Here is a 22299-nt window from a genome sequence, read left to right as displayed (position 1 = left end):
TGTTGTTTTCGCTGTACTGTGAGCAAATGCCATAATTGTACGGTCAAAAGGAATTGTGTTCATATGTTTGGGCTGAATTTTGATGACGAACAATTAATTTTAAAGGAAATTAGTATATTCCATCATGCTGAAGGAAATAGATGCCCGTAGATCTATATATTCTATTGAAACATTTTATTATAGCGTTGATATGTTGTGTTTTAACCACTCAATACACACAGTGAGCCGTAAGTTGTGAGACGAATCTGGAAACTGATTGCGACGGAGTTGAAAACGATACGACGGATTGAGAATACGGTAAGATGCATTTTCTTCGCATTATTTCCAAAAAGAGATCAAGATTTATTAAAATGTTATTGTACAATGCTAAAGCCGTTTTGAGAAAGAATTGTTTGGCATCGGTTTGTATCAGCATCATTCACTGCAATACTGGGGAAATTGCAGTTCTCACTGATCAATGCTTAATACGATGGTTACTAGCACATCATCCTATTGATTTGTTGTTCAATCAATAAACTTGCCAGATATTGTTCACTACTTCTCCATATTAATTTTTGATATTATTTTTGATATTTTATCTCTTATCCCCAACAAACCAATAGCTGATTATGAACGTCAGTAGTTACTTTAGAACAACAAATTGTGATCTTGGTCAGCTTTTTTCACTTGCTTGGGTTGCGGGCATTCGCAAACACTCAATTTCCAAAACGCATCTTGGCGTAATGTCGAGAAGAGATGTCAGTTTTTGAGCATTAGATATATCCAATTGGTAATCGTTGTAGGCAGCTTATGGTTTCGTGCAGGATCCAATATGGCATTGAAAGACATGTTATCAAAGGCACAAAGGAAAGTCAGATTGATTGGTCTAAAACTCTTCGATTTCTCATACGAAGCACGACCCCCATTCGGGATAAACGTCCCATTAATATCATTCCAGGATCCAGGAATGCAGTAGCAAAACTACTTACAAGGGGCCTATTCACATATTTCATAACGCTAAAGGGGGTGGGTGGGTGTCTTGAAGATGTTACAGCTCATACAAAATTTGAAAAATGGTCATACAAATTGTGATACGAAGGGGTGGGTGGGTGTCAAAAATAACCTTTTTTGGCGAGACTCATAACTTCATGAAAAGACTTTTGGTTCATCCGTAGATACTATGTCCACAAATTCGAGGAAGCGTGTATTAAATAAACATTCTAATCTTCTTCACCAAAAGAAGTCAAATCACCATAAGGTAAGCGAATTTCATTCGCTTTGAAATACTTAAACTTTGCAAGGATTTTGTTCAGCCGACTGAATTAACTCAAACTGGAAACATTTGTACAAAGGTTTCTCCAGCCGGATCGTTCAGCAGATCGAAGAGTCTTCTTGTCGGCCTTGCGAGCCGAATTGAACGACTCTGATCCAGCTGAACGGCGTCTGTTCCAATTCTTTCTACATTGTTTCCTAGGTCTTGTCAGATCGGAATTCCACCATGGGGTACCTCTTGTAGTCTTCATAGACCGCAGAACACCTGCTTTTTAAAAAGCTGCCATAATGTTAAATGTTGAAATATTAACGACATCATTCAAAACTCTCGGACTTTCAATGGATGGACAGTATTCAACCAATTCAATGTAGAGTGCCCAGTTTGCTGACCGCGGATAACAAAAACGAAAAGTCTGTGCAGTTACATTTCAATGTTCATAAAAGATATAGCGATGATCAGATAATGATTCCTTATCTGATACATACCAATTCGTCAATTTGTGACTGATTCTATTCGAGCTGAGCATTATGTCAAAACACTTCTTCTTGAGTAGATGATATAAAGTTTGGGCGATTGTCTATATTGAATAATTCAAGATCTGTAATACTTGAGTATTTTATCAGACTGAAGTCTCTCAAATTGGTAGCTTAGATATAGTGTTAAGCATCGTCATCACTGCCCACAATACTCAGTGTAGTTTCGACAACTCACTTGAAATCGTCCGTTGGGGATGGTCAGGGTAGACAATCGTCGCCGTCAAATGGAAAAAGTCGATGACGAAACTAAAATAAGAATCGTCATCGTCACACAACCATTGTTGGATGACTATTTGCCACGAACAAATAAGCTTCCTTCGTTATGGACGAATGTTCGTTTGGGAGCTCTGAGCCGTCTTAAAATATTAATCGTGTGTTCGATAAATTGTGAACCTTTTTTGGAAAAATGAAACAAAAACAAAACACGTTTAAAAGCGAACAAATAATCTCTAAATCGTCAACTTTACGCGCTTACCAACAGAGCTGTTATAGAATTATGAGAAGCGGGTTCACTTCTAATACAAGCAATTCTGTGATGGCATTCGTCGTTTGGTGCGTAGCAAGCGAGTATACAATAAACGCCTTATTTTTGTAGGAAAGGGGAGCAAACGAAATGAAGAAAAAATTGTTCGTTGACGGTTTTGGATTGAAATTAGTCGTGCATCTTTCGTCGATGACGAAACGACGACCTGCCAGAGTTATTATACTGGATGACGATTTTTTTTATTTCGTCACCAGTCGGTTTCCGGCCCTGCATGTGGTACATATACCAAACAATAGACCTATTTCGGATGTGCTACGTTTCCCCAAATGTCGGTTCCCCAAATACCCCGTTTTCCAGAATAATTCGCTATTGGGCATTGTCATAACTTCATCCATTTCAGGGTGGTAAATGAACCGTTCAACTGATATACACCCTTCTTCATTTGATATGCGGTTTTTTCGAGTTTCATCATACTCGGCATCTTTGGCAATATCTGTTTAGTCGAGAATGACCAAATATCTCCTTCTTTTGATAGTTTATCGTTCTTTCTAGTTTTCCACCATGTCACTGAAGTGTGTTCTGGTGCATTTTTGAACTACATCACTTTTCGGGGAAGCAGGTTATTCGGGAAAAATGGTCATTCGAGGAACTAGCGTTCGGGGAACTTACATTCGGGAAAATGACATTTGAGAAAAAGTAGCGCAATCACGTATCTCCTATTGAGGTCACCAACATAAACATCGCTTAACTGTTAACTGAGAAATGACCATAGATTGCGTTATTAATTAGCCCTCAGCATGGCATGCAAGTTAACCATTTCATGTTTTCTAAAAGTAGCAAAAACTGAGCCCACAAGGTTGCCTAGATAGAAGTTTCCTTTACGACAGTAAGGTTATTCAACTATTACCACTTGGGGTATACCATGAGTATGCAAAGATTGATCCTTGCTGTTCTTCCATAATGCATGTACCCTGGAAGAAATACGAGATAAACCATTGGAGAAGTAGGTACTTGTGAACTTCTAAAGGAATGTCGGAGAAATCAATGAGTAAGAGTGCTTTGCGAAGGCCCAAGCTGTCTGATTCAGTGCGCGCTTGGAGTGTTTTTCGGTTGGCTTCGTTCGCTTGGAAAGTACAGTCACCCCACAGTTATGGATCAACTAAGGGTCATTTTTCAGAACAAAATACGGTTAAAAAACATGGTGAAGCTGTACAGAACAAAATTACCTCCCTGGTACTGCGGAATATAGTTGTTTTTGAGAATACACCTCAAAATACCCGGTTATTTACGAAAAAGTGACGATTTCGATAGAAATTGCAAACGATGTGGATCAGTGGGATAGGAGGATCCATATTATGGATCAAATCGACTCATATTATCGATCAAAACACTATAAAAGCAATTTATCTGCGAGATAAACGAATGGTGTGCTAGTGAAAGCATACGTTTTGGCGTTTGTTTTGGAATAGTCTTATCTTTGATTCATAACTGTGGTATGGGTTTCAATGCCCCACAGTTATGAATCAACGCATCTGGGAATACGCTTGACATTTTATTTCCTACGGACGGAAACAATATGAATAAGCATATCACAATTGATTGTGATGCTGTACAGATTTATGGTTCACGTAGATAAAATGTGTTCTGCGTAATTGCAACTCTATTTGATGAGATATTCCCGTTTTAATCCAAATCTGATCCATATCTGTGTGCTATCCATAACTGTGGGGTGACTGTACATTGGGAAGCTCGGAGTGTTTTTTTTTTTCAGTTAGCACTTCATTCGCGTGTCATCGGCGTGATTTTGTATCTCTGCTTAAGCGTGTTGACGCTGAGATTGTGACTGTTCAGTCGAGGATAAATTACCAACTGGGGAGCTCGTTCAATGCTTTTTTTTTTTTTCTTCTAAGCAATGGGGGGATAATCTGCTCAACAGACGCCGTGTGAGGTTAGGGACCATATACTACATGCAAGCAGTAAACAGGACTACACCCCCGACCCACTAAACCATTTCCATTGCCGCCAAACCCTTCGTCTCTCCGGGACCACCAAGAAGGCATTGCTTCGGAGAGGGGCTATTGCACATCGCATCCTCCAGGTTAGCTGCGTAGCCATGCAGCAACGAACATCGATGACACGCTTAGGGGGTCCACCAAGGTAGCATGCTGGCGCTTTGCAAGCTTCCCAGGTGGTCCTCACCTCCCGTTGTCCGCTGAAAGCGGGCAGGGTCGACCACTACGCCCGCGCCCAGCTGCACCGCAGGTATCAAGAACTGATACTGCGGGCTTCGCAATTTGACCTACTGAAGGCTCAGGCCCTATCAGCTAGCACCAGCTGGGATTGCTGACGAAGGGGCCTCCACCTGCCCCGAACAACCAGAGGCTCGTACCAACCCAGTAGGCCGGCGCTACGACAGCAGCGCTACCAGGATGTTCTCCCCGCGGCCACTTAATCGCTGTAAGGGTCGATTTCGACCGTAGGGCACCGGTATGACCTACGTAGCCGACTGCGAACCCTTGGACCACCTGTTGTTTAGCGTCTGCACTAGCCACTCCTCGAGTCCACTCGCCACCTCCTTTGCAGTTCCGAGACGATGTGGGTGATAGCCGATGAAACGGCATTCCAGCCAAACTCGTCTTCACACATCCTCTGGACCAAATTGTCCGGAGTCGTGTCCCGACCGCATGTGGCTAACATGCGGTCACGCATTGTGCGGAAACGCGGGCACACGAACAAAACGTGTTCCGCCGTTTCCTCTAAACCTGCACAAACTGGACATTCGGGAGAACCCGCATGACCGAAACGGTGTAGATACTGTCTAAAACAACCATGGCCCGAAAGGACCTGTCAGGTGGAATGTTAGTTCCCCATGGCGCCTATTGACCCAGATATCTAACCTCGGAATCAACCTGTGAGTCCACACTCCCTTGGTGGAACTGTCCCACGCACGCTGCCATTTGACCATGGAGGCCAGTCTGGCAGTCCTGCGTATGCCTCTTGTGCCGCGCATTTCGAAGCACTCTATGTCTTCCATGATAAGGATACCAATAGACACCATACCGGTGATGACGCAGAGTGCATCGTGTGACACGGTACGGTACGCGCTCGCAACCCTCAGGCACATTAGCCTATAAGTACTCTCTAGCTTGCTACGGTAGCTCTTGGTACTTAAGGCCGTGCCCCAAGCCGGGCCACCATACCTCAGTATGGACGAGGCGACACTGGCCAGAAGCTTTCGCTTGCTGGCGTACACCGCAGAGCTATTGGACATCATCCGGGACAGTGCCACAATAGCTGTGGAGGCTCTCTTGCAGGCATAATCGACGTGGCTACCGAAGGTAAGCTTATCGTCGATCATCACCCCCAAATGTTTGACGGAGCGCTTCGAAGTGATCGTGCAGTCGCCTACACTGATCACCGCTTGCTGCACCGACTTTCGGTTGTTGACAACAACCGCCTCAGTTTTGTGGTGAGCCAATTCCAGTTTCCTGGAGCTCATCCACTCCTCCACAATTGCGATCGAGTGGGCTGCAGTCAATTCCACTTCTTCGATCGATTCACCGTAGACCTCCAGCGTAATATCGTCGGCAGAGCCAACGATGACCACACCCGCCGGGAATTTTAATCTCAATACCTCGTCGTACATGACATTCCATAACACCGGGCCCAGGATGGAACCTTGCGGGACTCGTGAGGTTATGTGAAAGCACTTCCGACCCACCTCTGTGTCATAGACTAATACCCGATTCTGGAAGTAACTTCCGAGAATCTTGTACAGGTACTCGGGTATCCCCAGACGCAGGAGCGCATCGGCAATAGCCGCCCAACTGGCACTATTAAATGCGTTCCTTACATCCAGAGTCACTACTGCGCAGTAGCGAATCCCCCTCCTCTAACGCTGGAGTGCTATCTCAGCGGTTTTCTTAACCGTCAGAATAGCGTCTACGGTGGACTTCCCTTTCCGGAAGCCGAACTGGTTGCTTGAGAGACCATTTACACTCTCAGTGTACCTCAACAGTCTGTTGAGGATGATCTTCTCGAGCACCTTCCCCGCCGTGTCAATCAAGCATATTGGTCTATACGCCGACGGGTCACCAGGTGGTTTCCCCGCCTTTGGCAATAGTACCAGGCTCTACCTCTTCCACGCATCTGGAAATACTCCCTCGTCCAGGCATATCTGCATAGCAGATCTGAACATACCGGGAGCCTCCAAGATTGCGACTTTGAGGGCCAGGTTTGGAACTCCGTCCGGACCTGGTGCCTTCCCCATGCTTAGGGATTTTGCAATCCCTACAACTTCCTCATCGGTTACTCTATCCTCATTGCCAGCCCCAATCCCCGGCTGTCCTACAAAAGGAGGCCATGGGCTAGGGTTGTGGCGCGGAAAGAGCCCCTCGATGATCCCCTCCAGCATCTGTGGAGATTGCTCCGTAGAAGCAATTGCACCTCTTGTCTTCGCCATAACGATCCTGTAGGCATCACCCCACGGGTTCGCGTTGGCACTCTGACAGAGTCTCTCAAAGCAGGCCTTTTTGCTTGCCCTTATCTCGGACTTCAGCGCGACTTTGGCAGCGGTGAACACCGCCCGTCGTTCTTCACGCTCCTGCTCGGTACGTGCTCGCTGCATCCGCCTCCTGGCCCGTAGGCAGGCACGGCGCAGGTTCGCAATTGCTTGAGTCCACCAGTACGTCGGTGGTCTCCCATTTCTAGGGTGGACTTTCCTAGGCATGGTCGCATCGCACGCACGCGAAAGCACCGCTACCAGTTCGTCCCCGCTTAGGCCGAGTAGGTTACGCTCACGACGGAGCGCATCCCTAAGTACTTCGTCATTTAAGTACGATGTCTTCCACCTACGAGGGCTTGGCCGTGACCTAGCCGCTTCCTCTACGCGCTGCCTGCTGTTGTTGTAGTCGATACTGTAGCGAACCGCCAGGTGGTCGCTGTGAGTGTAGGCATTGTCTACCCTCCAGTTCGAACTACTCGTTAGACCAGGACTACAAAAAGTAACGTCGATAATCGACTCCGCTTTGTTTCGGCTGAAGGTACTTTTGGTACCAACATTAGCCAGATCGACATCTAGCACGGCCAGTGCCTCTAGCAGGATTTGACCTCGCTGGTTCGTGATACGGCTTCCCCATTCCACGGCCCAGGCATTGAAGTCACCCGCTATTACTACTGGCCTTCGCCCTGTCAACACGGTCGTTATGCAGTCCAGCATCTGCATGAACCGCTCGGTCGACCAACTCGGAGGCGCATAGCAGCTACAAAAGAGGACCCCGTTTACCTTGGCGATCACGAAGCCCTCGTAGGTAGTAGACACCAACTCCTGGACGGGGTATTTACCCGTCGTCCATATCGCCGCCATTTTTCCGGATCCATCCACGACCCAGTTGCCGTTGCCGGCGGGTACTCGGTATGGGTCCGATATGATGGCGATGTCCGTCCCCCACTCAGCAACTGCCTGGTACAGCAGTTGCTGAGCTGCGTCACAGTGGTTCAGGTTCAGCTGCGTTACCTGCACTGTGACTTTTCGTTAATGGCTCGTTTGAAGGTCGGGCACCTTGAGCCTCCCGTTGGATGATTGTTGTTCACGGACTTGCTGGAACAAATCAAGCACTTGGGAGGGTTCTTGCAGCCTAGTGCCTTATGACCTTCCTCACCACAACGCCTACACAACTTGGTCCTATCAGGGCCTTTACAGCCCCAGGACTTGTGTCCTGGTTCCCTACACCTAAAGCAGATCACCGGTTGCTCATGTATGTTCAGTGAGCATACTGACCAACCAACCTTGATCTTGCCTACCTTAGCGGACTTATTTGCGTCCGCCACAGGTAGGTGTACTAAGGCCACCTGAGCACCTGCCGGACCTTTCCGTAGCTGAACGGCAGCGGTGGGCACCTGAATCTCGCACTGTTGCCGCAGTGCTGTGACGAGCTCTTCTGCGTTGGTGATCTCGTCAAGGTTCATCACCTTCAGAGTCATTGACTGCGTCAGAGCCCTCACTTCGACACCACCGCCAAGGACCTCTTCCGCCAAACTTTTGTAGGCGGCGCCCTTGCGCTCCTTGTCGCGCTTAAGCTCGAGAATCATTTCACCTGTACGAGTGCGTCTGACACTGCGTACGTCGGCTCCAAGATCTGCGAGCTTCGCGTCACTGCGCATCGCCTTCAGGACTTCCGAGTACTTGGACTCTTCCGTCTTGATGATGATCACATCACCCTTTTCGCGCTTGGCACCTACCCTCCTACTTTTCTTAGGCCTGGTATCCCTGCGCTCCTGAACTTCCTGCTTCTCCTTCTTCTTCTTTCTCACTACGGTTGTCCAGGGGGCGTCCCCCCCTGATCCGCCCTAACCTGTGGTGATTGAGAACCTCTCAAAGGTCGCAACCTCCTGTTCCCATCACTCCGTGAGGGGCCAGCCTTTTCGGGCCCACCCTTCTCGGCTTTCCGGGACGCCTGGCTGGGGTCCGATTTTCCGGCACTTCTGCCGGTTTTCGGGGTTAATATCCGCCTGGCCTTGCGAGCGCCGCCGGGTAGCTCCTCCCCTGACGGCTGCCTCGCGCGCTTCTGCGATTGCAATTGGGGCTACCCGCGAAGGCGAAGGGCTCCGTCTGGGTAGACTTCGGCACCTTCAATTCCACGGGTTCTGCCGCAGCCACAGTCGCCATGGGTTCAGCATGGTTCTGCTTGGCCGCGAACATCGACTTACGAAGTCTGAACAGGGCCTGCTTGAGGTCCTTGCTGATGTTAGACTTCGAGGACGCAAAGTCAATTATGGAGTCGAGCTGCTGTGCAGCCACTTCCATCGCAGAGAGCCCATCTCTACTTTTATTGATGGCCCTCATCAACCACGCTCCATCCATAACCTCACCCGATGCGTTAGCCGGGGATGAAATATGGTTTCCAGCCCTGGCACTACGTACACTGCTGCCTCCTCCTGCTTCCGCTATCCTCAACGGAGACCTAGCTAACCCACTTCTTGCGAAGGGGTTCGCTTCCCTACTACTGCTACTACCTGCACTACTACTATTATTTTGATTTTGGTTTAAGTTTGTATTCATGATTGGATCCCACGAGTAGCACGGGAAAAGAGGTCCACCAAGCCAGAGCCCTGCATTAACGCGGTAAGGGACAAAATACTGTGAGAGGTGCCCAGGTGCCCCACAGGCTCCGTTAACGGCCGAACATCTTTTTCACCCCTTCGACCATTCATTCCTCAGCACGGTTTTTCGCATCACACCTTGAATTGGGGTTACCCCGTTTGGTGGACTCTTACCACCGGAACAGGTCGTCTGTAGTTCTATTCTATACGCCGGAACTACACGTCTTCGTTTAATGCTTGTAAAAACACATTTGTACCAGGACATGTACGTTCTCGTGTATTTTTTTAACAAACTGTGAATGGTTCGACACTTGTTGACATAAGCGCTTATTCACGTTATATGAAATTTCAAGATTCAAACCTTTGAATAGTTTGATGTTTAAGCCATCGTTGTATTGATATATAACTTTTTAAACACAAGTTACATACATCGCATCACTTACCAAGTTGAATCCTGATCATGTAGCTTTTCAACCCACCCACTAACAGAACTTCTTCCCGTGACAAACATGAAGATGCAGAGGTATATTCGGTCTTCAGTAAAAATCGATGTCACACTAACATCTCTTCTCTTCTCCAATGACCGTAAGAACGTGGCCGGCGCTGCACAGTGGTTCCATTTGTTCTACGAAACGGTCATAAATCATTTTACTCAATATCTGGTGGCAAACACCATCAGAAATTGCCAAATAAATTATTTTTGACTGTCAAAACTCCGTCTAGGTTGATGTCGTAATTCATATCACCTCAAAATTTCTTATTAGTATGCGGAGATAGTAATGCGAAGGCTCTGTTATATGAATAATTATATGTGCATAAAATCGACTTTGCAATTATCTCTCCTTCCGTGTCCAAAATTAACTTAATTATTTAATATCTTGAAAAGAACCATGAAATCTATACATTAAAAGCAATATATAAGGATAATTTTTTTCCACCTTTAAAAGATTCCCTGCTAAGAGTTGCTTCACATGCTCAAAAGCCTACTTTTTAGTATGTGTATATAAAAAAGCTATTGAACAATTTTCTAAGGGCCGGAGATGTATATACCAAATAAAGCCTGTCCACGATAAATTTCGGACACGGATGGCGGGTGTACCACAGAAAGTTCGAGAATTTTACAGAAAGAAGGATTAACATCCTTGTCAACTGTTTATTTTATAGATATAACTCTTTTATTCTGAAATAAACAATTGTTTTTGTTGAATTATGAGTAACTTTTTTTTGCTGCCATTATTTGGGTGTCCGAAATTTAACGTGGACAGGCTTTAAATACTTGAAATATTTATGAATTGATAAAGCCAATTTCACATCAATCTTCTACCAAAACCGAATAACGAACATGTCACCTAATGTAATTAACCTTATGTTTCAAATATATCTAATTATGCAATAATTAATGAATTATTTGTTAATATATTTTTGCTTCTTAATATATTTTTTATTCTCACAATTTTTAGCGCTGGATCCATAGATACTGGAATTTTGTTGAAGGTTTTGTTTTGATGCACAAAATAAATAACATGTTAATGTTGGTCCTTCCACACTTTGGGAAGTCATGTCATATATATTAGAATGGCTGTTGTACCATTACTAATATATTAGGGTTTTATTGTCTCAGCGCCCTAACTAAAACTACTCATTAAATCAAAGTACAATGTTGCAAGTTTATTAATATTGAATTGAAGTATTAGTAGTGAAAATTTTATTATATTGTGCAGTCATTCCAGTTAGCTACAATTAGACTGGTATGTAATAAATTCTATGAAAATTTTTATCATTGCCTTTATTGGTAACAACTAACAACTTGGAAGGCACGCTGCTAACTTATTTGCAAATATTTGCAGCTAAAACCTTTAAAGGTTTATTTTCCCACTCAAACATGATCATGTGATGGTAGAAGTTTGATTAAATGTGATTAAGAGCATGTTCAAAAACGTACTTCAAAAAAGTGATGTAGTTATCAAGTGAGTATATTTCTATCCTCAATACTCACATCAATACTGACTCCTAGATGTCACATAACTCTTTAAAATGTATTGAAAGTGATATATATACATCTGTACTAAGGTTCTGTAATCTAAACTGATTGAAAAATCAATTGATTTTAGTTTGCGAGGACAATAAACAAAATGCTGAAATCGCTCAATTTTCAACGTATTTTTAACACATTTTAAATACACTCGATCATTCATAGTCCTACTATGAATATTATACAGGAATGCCAATAATGTCTATGTTTCTACAATCTTGGGATCATAATTGATCCATGAAAAGATAAAGGCGTGACAAACAAGACATTTTGTTTTTTGATTTATGACCTATGGGCGGTACCACTGTGCGCTGTTATTGACATAACTTATTTAACTACTCCCAAGCTACATCATAGACATAGAAAAAGTTTTACAATTTTTATTTGGCATTTGTAATATCATTATAACCGAGTGATCACCAAATAGCGATTCTCTGAAAGGATTTGTACGGTCATCAGGAAGATGTTGTATGCCACGAGCGAGTTTTGAATAGTGGTGTGACGTAGTCCGCATGCTGTAAGTTGCTTATAGTAGCCGATTGTTTACGAAATTATTGTTTGACCGCTTGTCATTTCAAAGCAAGACGAATTTGTTAGGGATCGTTCAAATATTAAGTAACACAAGAGGGGGAGGAAAGGGGTATTTTGTAGTGTTACGGTCCATACAGTAAATTGAAATCTTCCTTACATAATCTGTAACTTCAGGGAGGGAGAGGGTTCATATTGGCAAATTTCGTCGTTACGTAATATTTGAATCATCCCTTACATATTTACGATGATCATTAATTTATGGTAAATTGACTGTAGTTATAAGCTTCAAACCAATCTGAGATCATATCCAGCTTTTAACTCGCAGTACATTTTCTTTTGCGGATTTGAACAAAAAAGGGATCTAGTGATCTGACGTTTGACTTGGATGGCTTTATATGGAATTACCCACCGGTGCACTAAATTAACTCAGTCTAAGAATTTTGACACTTGACCGGAACACGTGGGAGCATTAAAAAGCGTGACCCGCTAAAGTGTCAAAATTCTTGAACCGAGTAAATTTATCACACCGGTGGACAAGTAAATTGACCGGACCCAAGCCAAACGTCAATTTCGTTGGATCCCTACCAGAAATTAAACTAACTTTTGGCGGCCATAATCGCTTTTAAAAAGCTGGATAGTTCATCCAATCCACGGTCTTCTTTTCTTGTCGATATTTTTCCGATCTAAATATATTTTTACATAAAATGACATCCGCACCAACACGAATGTTCACCGGATGGACAATGCGTGGATGAATGTGCAACGAAATTGTTTATTTTTTTTGTATACATTGCCCGCAGTAAAGGTTTTCTTTTCGCTGGAAGTTGCAGCGTGACGTCATCGTATATTAGTTCATAGGCTTATTTGATTGAAACTTAGACCTCTGGTGGTGAGTATGAGAAAAAGTGTTCTAATTCGCATAGAAAAAAAAATTATCACTTTTCGACTTGATTTGATTCCATATAAAAAGACACCGTCTTCAGGCATATAGCTGCACGGACTGTAACTTAACACTAGGTAATGGACAAGAATGCTCCAGTGGCACAGCCGAGAAACATTCCTGACGAAAAGCTTCAATGGCTGAATCGGGAATTGAACCCACACCCCATGACACGATGCGCTTAGATGCCTGACAACACTAACCGCACGGCCACGAGGCCCACAATATTTTATTTTATTTTATGTGCTAGTGCTTTCTTTTGAGGGCATAGAAGCGATCCACAAAATCAGTTTGACTGTATTGTAAGTAATTTATTATGGATTACTTTCCCGCAAAACGAAGCACTAACAGGTCATTTAATCTGTTCACCGAACGAATGGACCAATGTACGAGTTCACTAATTTGACGTTTGAGCGATGCCGAATTCACTTGTTTCCATAGTCACGTAAATAACACGGCACCGCTCAAACGTCAACGAGTGAACCCGTCCATAGGTCCATGGACCAATGCATGAGTTCACTAATTTGACGTTTAAGCGGTGCCAAATTCACTGGTTTCCATGGTCACATAAATAACACGGCACCGCTAAAACGTCAACGAGTGAACTCGTCCATTGGTCCATTGGTGCGCTCTTAAGTTCATTCGGTGCTTAAACCAGAGTTGCACAATATCAGTCAAATCAGCTGATAGCTGATGGACTAAAACTATCAATATCAGTTGCGTACTATCAATGATCATTAAACACTAAGCTGAGAAGCAGGCTATTTTCCAGTGAGGACGTTATGCCAAGAAGAAACGCTCTAGATCATCCCATACAAAATGACTGTTCTGTTCACGCTCGTGTCTCAGACTTTCCCGATGAATATCCTGGAATTTTTATACACACAAACACGTCGGAAGCCTTGAGGGACAAAACGGAAAAAGAATCATTCAAATCCGTTGAACCGTTCGTAAGCCATTTCGTGACATACAAACACCATTCTATTTTTATTTATATAGATGAAAAATATTAGAACTGGCATAACCATCATATTTTTGCATTGAAAATCGCGTTGGTCAATATAGGCCACGAGAACCAGTTTCGGCCATATTCTTAACTTTGATTCCCAAATTGGCTAATCACGTTAATTCCTTATGGAAGTGATCAAATTATGAATATCCTGAATAAATTACGAGTGTATGTTTTTGAATCATCTTGAACGACCAAATGAATATGGCTTTATTGTGTGAACGTGTTCTACTAACAACACCAAATGATTCATGCTAATTTCTGTGTAAATTGGTGCTACGGCCAAAGCCCGTGAATCTACGCTATCTTCCCATAAAATTCCCAATTTGTTGCTCAACTTCAACGAATCAATTTGAAATATACAAAATTTGTTCACGCTGCATCACGGATTCCAATTCACTCTGAATGCTGCAATCCAGTTGAAAAACTGCAATGTTAGAAAAACGTACCTCAATTATCCAAATTACCACTCACAACACGGCCATTATCCGCCTTCTACCAACTCCAGTCTGTTCTGTACAATGCGCTTTAAACTGAGCAAACATTCAAAATGTTTCATCCAATTTTAATTAACGCTTTATTTCTCTTCTATTTTCCGGACTGGTGCCGATTTTTGTACCCCTGAACACAAACACGACGAAAACGCCAAACCATTAGTGCAACCGTGGCCAAATATCTGCAGGAGGACAGTTTTGGATTAATTTTCGGCATAAATACGTTCGTGGCGTTGGCCTTCCAGTCCATCCTGACTGTGGTGGTCATTTCCGAGTCGGGCCTGATGCTGACGCCACGTGGCCAGTTCAAAGTTTACGGCGGCTACTTCCTGGCCCTGGCTGCGGTATATCTCGTGCCGGCAACTGTCAGCAGCGTGAGGCACTGTAGCAGGGGGAGGAGGTCACCGGAGGGCGATAGTGGCATTGGCGATGAAAGTGGAAAAGTTGATCCCCAAATGATGGCAACGCAAAGCAACCGGCAGCAGCAGCGGGTGGAACTCGAGGGGAGCACTCATTTTTAATCGCTTTGTAGGTAATTGTTTTGAAAAATGAAAAAAGCTTGTTGGTGCGATAGCAATTAGGTTAATGAAGTGTTACAATTTGAACAAACTGTAATAAATCGTGATGTGCGCTTGTGTTTTTAGTTTACCAATATTTTTTTCAATGGGTTTAGTTGAAGGAATTATTAGCATATAGTTCAAATGGAAACTGATGTTTTATAATTGGTTTATTATATTTGCGGTTTAACATGCCGACTGGATTTCTTAGTAACTACCGAAAATACCCTGAAAAGTCGCCTATTGTGTTCTATTTCTAAAAAAATAGTTGAAAAGTTTGATTAATAGATCTGAGTAAGTGAATTTAAATAGGTAATGTTCTCGGAAACATATGTTGAATGGAGAAAAAATTACAATTTTATGTTCGAAGCATTTAATCGATTTTTTCCGTTGTTATCTTTCTGAAAAGTTACGGAATACCCTAGACGAGCAACGAATATCCTGAAATAATTCATGACACCCAGTAGTATTATTTGTCAAGTGGCAGACAAGAAGTGGAAGCTGCTAGCATTCTTAGAATAATGCATAACTTCCTTCACGGTTCAAGTGTAATACACTGTTAAGAGATGAGGTGTGCTTGCATTCCTACAATCCTGCTTTACCTTCCGAGTGTCTGATCTCTGTCTTGAAGAAAAACTATTCCGTTTGAAGCATAACGAGCGAGCGCCCCACTGCAGCAACAACTCGGAAACCGTGTAGGAAAACGCTAGTTGCGAATGGGCTTATCACTGTTTTCCGCTCCTAGCGCCAACTACTAGGTTCCGCTTTTTACGTTGGAAGTGCTCTTTGAAGCTTGCACAAAGAATCTAACTTCATGCCGGTTGTTGGAAAATTCTGATTTCAGCTTTATGATAGCAAAAACCAGTGCTCGAATTGATTGTGAATGTCTGGAGCAAGGGGTTGAAATAAATTATGAGTGGCTAGAGTATCAGCATAATATATTTGCGAGACTGTTTCTACAGTGATGTCAGGTAATAACTATTTGATGAAATCACAATCAGCATCCTTTATAGATATATTTCTTTTCTAGGATTTTAAGAGCTCTTAAGCTATTGAAATGCAAAAAAAATTGCGGTACCCACTGTTCAATGCAAAACCAGGATGCAAATGCAAATAAAATTCGCCTTAATTTGTAAAATTTCTTTTCGCTTACAGATTTAAGACCAAATTAGAGTTCTAATATAACAAGCCAAGTATAAATGACGATGGTTATCGTAGAACCGATTATTTGTGAGCGTTTCAATAACGCTAAATTCTCATCAATTTTTTATCCATGAATATAAAACCTCAAATGCTCTCGATTGCAACGAAAATAGCTTTGACATGAAGAATACTGAAAATCTCATTTGCTCTTTTGATTCGTTTTGCTTAACTGGTTATGTTTATAAACATATTTGTCCTACAAATAGATGTTTTGAAATTGCCTTAATAAATCTGAACTGTACTGCCCATAACTGCATATTTGTAACATTCGACACAAGTAGGCATTGAGTAAATGGAATACTAAGTGTGCATTTTATGGCAGTATGGGAGGAAACTAAAATTTATAAAAATTATCAGGAACTCAAAAATGCTTATTTGAGGTTGATATTTTGTACAACTCATATCGCATACTAGGTGAATTGAATTGAATTGAATTACTAGGTGAATTGTCAGAAAATAATTCTGATAGAAATTCTATAGCTATCACATTACGAGGCTCATTTATAATCTCAATGTGACTGTTATGCGGTTATAAATACCAATGTGACAAAACAACTTGGTATTTTTTTCGAATTTTCTAGAACAATCCCACAGATTTCAGTTAGTTGATCGAAAGTGTTTATCATTTGATAACTCTCCATGGTATTAACTCCATTTTGTTAGAAATGTCGAATGTGACTGATTTGCAGTTATGGGCAGTGTAGTGGCAAATAAAATGTAATATGTTTTAACAACATATTATAATTTCATAATTTAGAATGACTAATTTTGGATGATAGTTTTCATCTAACACCGAATACATAAATATTAAAAATGATTGATATGATAAAAGTGGTAAGGTACCGCGGAACAAGTGGGTAAATGGGGTAAGTGAAAACAATTGATATATTTTACTGAATATGTGAATTAATGTTTCAAACTCATGCGTAAACCTTCGAGGCAATTGAGAACATTACGATAGGTAAGAAATTTCTGAAATTTTTCAGCCATTATTGTATAATAGAGTTAACCTGTCAACTGTTACTCCGTAACAAGTTGGCGGCGTACAATCTTATTTTAATATTTTCAGTGGAAAAAAGTTGCGGAAAATAATTTCCTGTACCACTTCTTAGTTGTCCTCTGTGACAGTTTCAAACTGCAATAAAAAAAGTTTTAGAATTAATTTGACATAGACTTAAAAATAACCAACTTGAAACACCGTCAATTTTCTAATCAGGTGGGGCAAGTGAAAAGTTTATCATTAGAGATTGAATTTGTGTTTTCTCTTTAAGTAGCCATAAGTAAACATGGTTCGCAATTATCATAGAAAAACATAACGTGCTGATAATTCAAGAAACACTGGAGTATAGTGTTAAAATCTGTTAGTAATCATGGAACTTCTCTAAAATATGTTGCCAAACATTACAATATTAATATGTTTACTTCGGGCAGCCAATTGAAAGGAAGACTTTGATTGAAAAGTTGCAATATTATAGAACACACGGAAATCTCGTGGAATGTCTATGTAAAGCTAGTTCAAAACATAAAAATGGGGTATAGGTCTATCCACATAAAAAATATTCTAAATACGTTATTGAAGGATTCCATTTGATTTCTCCCGAAGAGTTATCCGACGTCATATCCGACTTTCTCAAAAACAAATAACGAGCGGAGGAAATTCTACAGAGCAGAAATGCAATTGCTGTCCTATAATGTCAGAACTAACATTGGAAATGTTGCAGTCATAATGTTGTCGAATCATTTCAACTAACATAACTGAACAGAAGAAAATGCAAGTGTAAAGAATAACATTTTCTTTGTTTACATGTTACTTATGTTATTGTTCATTGGGAAGCCTTAACAAATGTTAAAGCTAATAGAAATCGTGAATATAACTGTTTGTTTTTGAATTTATTGTTCAAAACGGTAAACTTTTCACTTGCCCCACTTTTGGGGCAAGTGAAAAGTAAGGAGACATTTTTCAAAAACTTTTTCTATATTTTTTTCTTCAATTTTTCATAAAAATCAATTTAAGCATGCTGCTTATATTTGGTGGGAGTCAAACTAAAAAATATACACGACCTCATTTGTTTCAATTTAAAGTCTCTAGAATTTGAAGAATCTCAACTATGCGAATTCCATTACCCACTTGCCCCACGGTACCTTACAATTGATGACATTTAAAAAATAGCTAATCGTTTTAGCAGGTGTATATCGTAATTACACATGGATTACTGTCCAGCCAACCTAAAATGATCCACGTCCAGTGAGATTTCAAATGCTGCTATAAACTACTATTGAGAACTTTCGGGTTACAGCTTATTGAAAATGCAACCATTTGTTCTATCATTAAACAAAAACTTACAACGCTCAATTAATTACAGTTTACATTTTCCAACCTGCGGCAAGAAACATTCTTCCCCTTTTCGAAGAAAATATTTCTTCGAGAATTATAGCCAAGAAACGATCCAGTTCAACTGAAAGACAATGGACATGAAATATTATCGGCGAAGGGGAGCATATCCTTTCCTGTGCATTTATCATCCTGCATCCTTTACAACACATCGTCGGTTCAGCTGTATTCTCCCAACCGTTGCTACAGAAGTACGAGTTTCCCTCCACGATATACATACAACGATGTTTATTTATCCTTTTCATAATCCCCGTTCTTGCGTCTTTACCGTCTTGTAAACTGATGCTTTAACAGGGTGTTATTTCTGGCTTAAGGACATATAGGAAGGAATCCCTGTCATGGCAGTGAAAATGGCTTCCTCACATATATAATCACATTTCTGGAAGTCCACATTATTTCCCAAAATATTTCACTTACCTACACTAAGTTCACTCCCAAATTGCTAACGAGACATCAGAACACTATTGCCTTACGATTTCCGTAGTTTTAACACTAGTAGCTGGTGGAAATTTCATGAACCGTGCTAATTTTCAACACGGGCGTTTAACTTTGCTACAATAGTTTACACTTATCCGCCTGCGAACGAAGAAAACTTTTCGCCGAATTTTACCACTTTCGCTAAACGTAGAACCTCTAACATAGTTTACTTTCACTACTTGTTTATTAAAGACCAATTACTGGTGGATTTCTGTTGAAAACAATTTAAATTTTCACCAAACCGTGCTAAAAACAATCACTTGATCACAGCATTTCGCTTTTTTTTATTTTTCTAATTTTACGCCGGCTGCTCACTTGCAGGGCTGTCAGATACGTTGATGGTTATGTACGACATCAAGCAATCTTATTTAGTCGAAGGAAAAAAGACTCAAATTGAAGTAGCGATTACTGGCAACAACGTCTTATCAATTATAATTTCACTATTACCAACATATAGGAGAATATTTTTTATGTACCACTACTTTTATACAGTTATTAGTGGATTCAAAGGAGTTTCACCTTAACATATTTCAGTGAATCTTACGCTAATAAAGTACAGGATGATGTTTGGTGTTCGTATGTCTCTATGATCATCAATTATTTTATTGTTGAATGAAATTAATTGTTATCCATGAATCTAAGATACTTAAATGCCGTGTTTTTACTAAATGTTGTTTAATATGCAACTATTTGGGAACAATCCTTTTCAATTACATTTTTTTACATGGTAAAGAATCCAGGCAATGCATGTTACAATGACAATTTTGGCCATAGATGGCGTTGTGGTTGATAAATTTCCTTCACTATTGAAGAAGAGTCGAGTCGTCCGTTTCACTCTGGAGAAATCAGTATTTTATTCCCTCCGTTGATTGAATACTCTACAAGTCATTCAATTGATTAATTTACTTAAAAATCTCCCATCTTTCCCCACATTCACGCTCACGTCATGAATATATAGCAAAAAACGACATGATATTACAAGTTGATTTATTTTTTCAAATAATCAACAAAAAATTGTGTGATTCCATTAGCAGCAAAAAATCAATGCTCAGATAGTTTATTTCATGCAGTGATTCAATGCATGTATTATAATATGTGCATGTGAATTGTACAAGCTATCTTTTGATGCTGCCTTCTAATGGAAGCGTTCATTAGACGGTGTCATGATGGAGACCTTGGCGTCGTTTCTGCACTAATATTCCATTTCAATGCCAGTTGCAGCGGAAACACCCCTGAAGAAATTGTGTTAAATAAATGTCAGCATTATTAATGATGCTTCATCGCACCTAAAAGCTTTTCCAAATAACTCTTTTTACTCGCTACTTTACAGTGCCGTTTCCGAAACTGCTTGATACACAATATATAGATGCATGAGAGGTGAGATGATGAGCAGGAGCAGATTAGAATTACATAGAAATGAGGAGCAAATGAGGATTTTTTATGCATCGGAAATGTTGACGTTTTGTCACCTAACCCATCAACAAGTTAACTCTTGAGTACGTGAGACGGAGTCAACGGAACGATTGGTTCGATAAAGGAGTGCCAGCTATGTCAATCTCAAGAAACGAGAAAGTTCTATCAAAAATTCAACGCATCCCGCAAAGGATTCGAGTGATAAGCCGAGATGTGCAAGGATGGATACAGATGGGAGCATCTTGACGGACGAACATGAGGAACCTGTTGGAAAGATAAAGACTGGACTCGGAAAATTATTATTATTATTTATCTTTATTAGAGAGATTGTCAGCCCTTGCCTGGTTCATCTCCGACAACTCGGAAAAAATGATCACCAAAAACTATTTTTAAATAGGATACTTCTTTAATTTTCAGGGGTCCAATAACTATATATAAGCTATGTTTTGGCATTATTTATTTATTGAATTTATAGCCGAATAGTTAGCACTGTCATTCGAAAAAGCAAAAAATTTTGTATGCAACTCGTTGCAAAACTCGATTTTTTCAGAACTCGTTGTATTTATCCAACTTGGTGAGACTCATTGGATAAATATACAACTCGTGCTGACAAAATCATCATTTTGCAACTAGTTGCATAAATCACTATTACAATAGGACAAATATTCTGTCTTATTTGAGATAGGAAAAAAATGGAAGGTAAGCGACTTGGTTCTCGATTTATTGCTTAGCAGCTATACGGTGCCCCATCAGACCGTTATTATGCAAAAAAAAATGTCCATCAAATCTGAGCACAGGGCTCGATTTATGCGTCATTCTGCACCTCTGGGCCAATTTAAAAAAAAAATCCCAGGAGGAATCTCGAGAAATCTTGATTTGAAGTTTTGACTTAAAAATTCAATATATTCCTTATTAAAATTTTGCAATAGCACTGAAAAAACCTACAAAAACGCTCAAAAAGTTGGCCAAACTGTTCTCAACTTGAATATAACTGTTACCATTGTTATAATTAAAAATATTTGCAACTAACTTAACATACCAGAGTGGCTTAGGTATGTTTTTACATGGCTTAACCCCTCTACCGGCAGCTTCATTTTTTTAGCGTTAAAAAAATATTCAAATCGTGATAACTTTTTTGTTTCTTGATATTTTAGTTCCATTCTTCCACAAGTTCTCAAAAAACTCTTCTAGTTTCCGAATATGTGACGATATTGATAATTGATCATCTGGATCCGGAGATATTCCAAAATTGCTTGGGGGACCGACGCGTAGCCATAACCCACGTAAATATCTCAGGCTACAGATTTTTTATCGTATTCGGATGTTCACTCATCGAAATGATACATTATTGCGAGTATGTTGAGAAAAAATGAAGCAATTTGGTGCAGCCGTCTTTGAGTAATGAGAATTTATGTTTCTGGTACCACCCTGGAAAAAAAAGATGTTGAAAACTCTAAAAAACCTCACATTGTAATTTTAAGATTTCTCCAAGAATACTGAACCGATTTGTATGATTTTTTCAGAGTAGCTCCTTATTACCTGGTATTATATAGTACACTTTTTATTTTTTTGATAAATTGATTGAAAACAAAATGGCCGCCAAACAAATGTCTTATTTTATAAGGAGAATGTATGTCCCCCAAGGAACTTTGGAATATCTTCAAAACTAGATCACCAATGCTTCTTAAACTAGAAGAGTTTTTTGGTGGTAAAAAATGAAGCTGCCGGTAGAGGGGTTAAACAAGTATCCTTAGTTCAATAGAATGAAATCTAAGAAATAAATTCTAATGTACAATTTATGTTACGTTCGATAAATGTGAAACATTCAATGATGAATATTATTAATTTTCAGCTTATTTCTCGACTTTCACACTAAGT

The 22299-nt window shown here is 40.8% G+C and overlaps 1 protein-coding gene and 1 long non-coding RNA gene across 18 annotated transcripts in view; one reads left to right on the top strand and one right to left on the bottom strand.

Moving 5' to 3' along the window:
* The window catches only part of LOC5575816 (folate transporter 1), a 75445-nt gene extending 60423 nt beyond the window's left edge, over positions 1–15022 (top strand). For all 17 annotated transcript variants that reach the window (XM_021842597.1, XM_021842608.1, XM_021842601.1 and 14 more), the window contains one exon: positions 14543–15022. In XM_021842597.1, the coding sequence (XP_021698289.1) occupies positions 14543–14900 (358 nt within the window). In that variant the 3' untranslated portion in view covers positions 14901–15022. The remainder of the gene's footprint in view (positions 1–14542) is intronic.
* LOC110676086 overlaps positions 1–22299 on the bottom strand; it is a 175069-nt gene that overhangs the window by 110516 nt on the left and 42254 nt on the right. The window lies entirely within an intron of this gene.

The sequence above is a fragment of the Aedes aegypti genome, chromosome 2, assembly GCF_002204515.2.
Source record: "Aedes aegypti strain LVP_AGWG chromosome 2, AaegL5.0 Primary Assembly, whole genome shotgun sequence".
In the NCBI taxonomy this organism is placed as follows: domain Eukaryota; kingdom Metazoa; phylum Arthropoda; class Insecta; order Diptera; family Culicidae; genus Aedes; species Aedes aegypti.
This window is presented reverse-complemented; position numbering and strand designations above follow the sequence as displayed.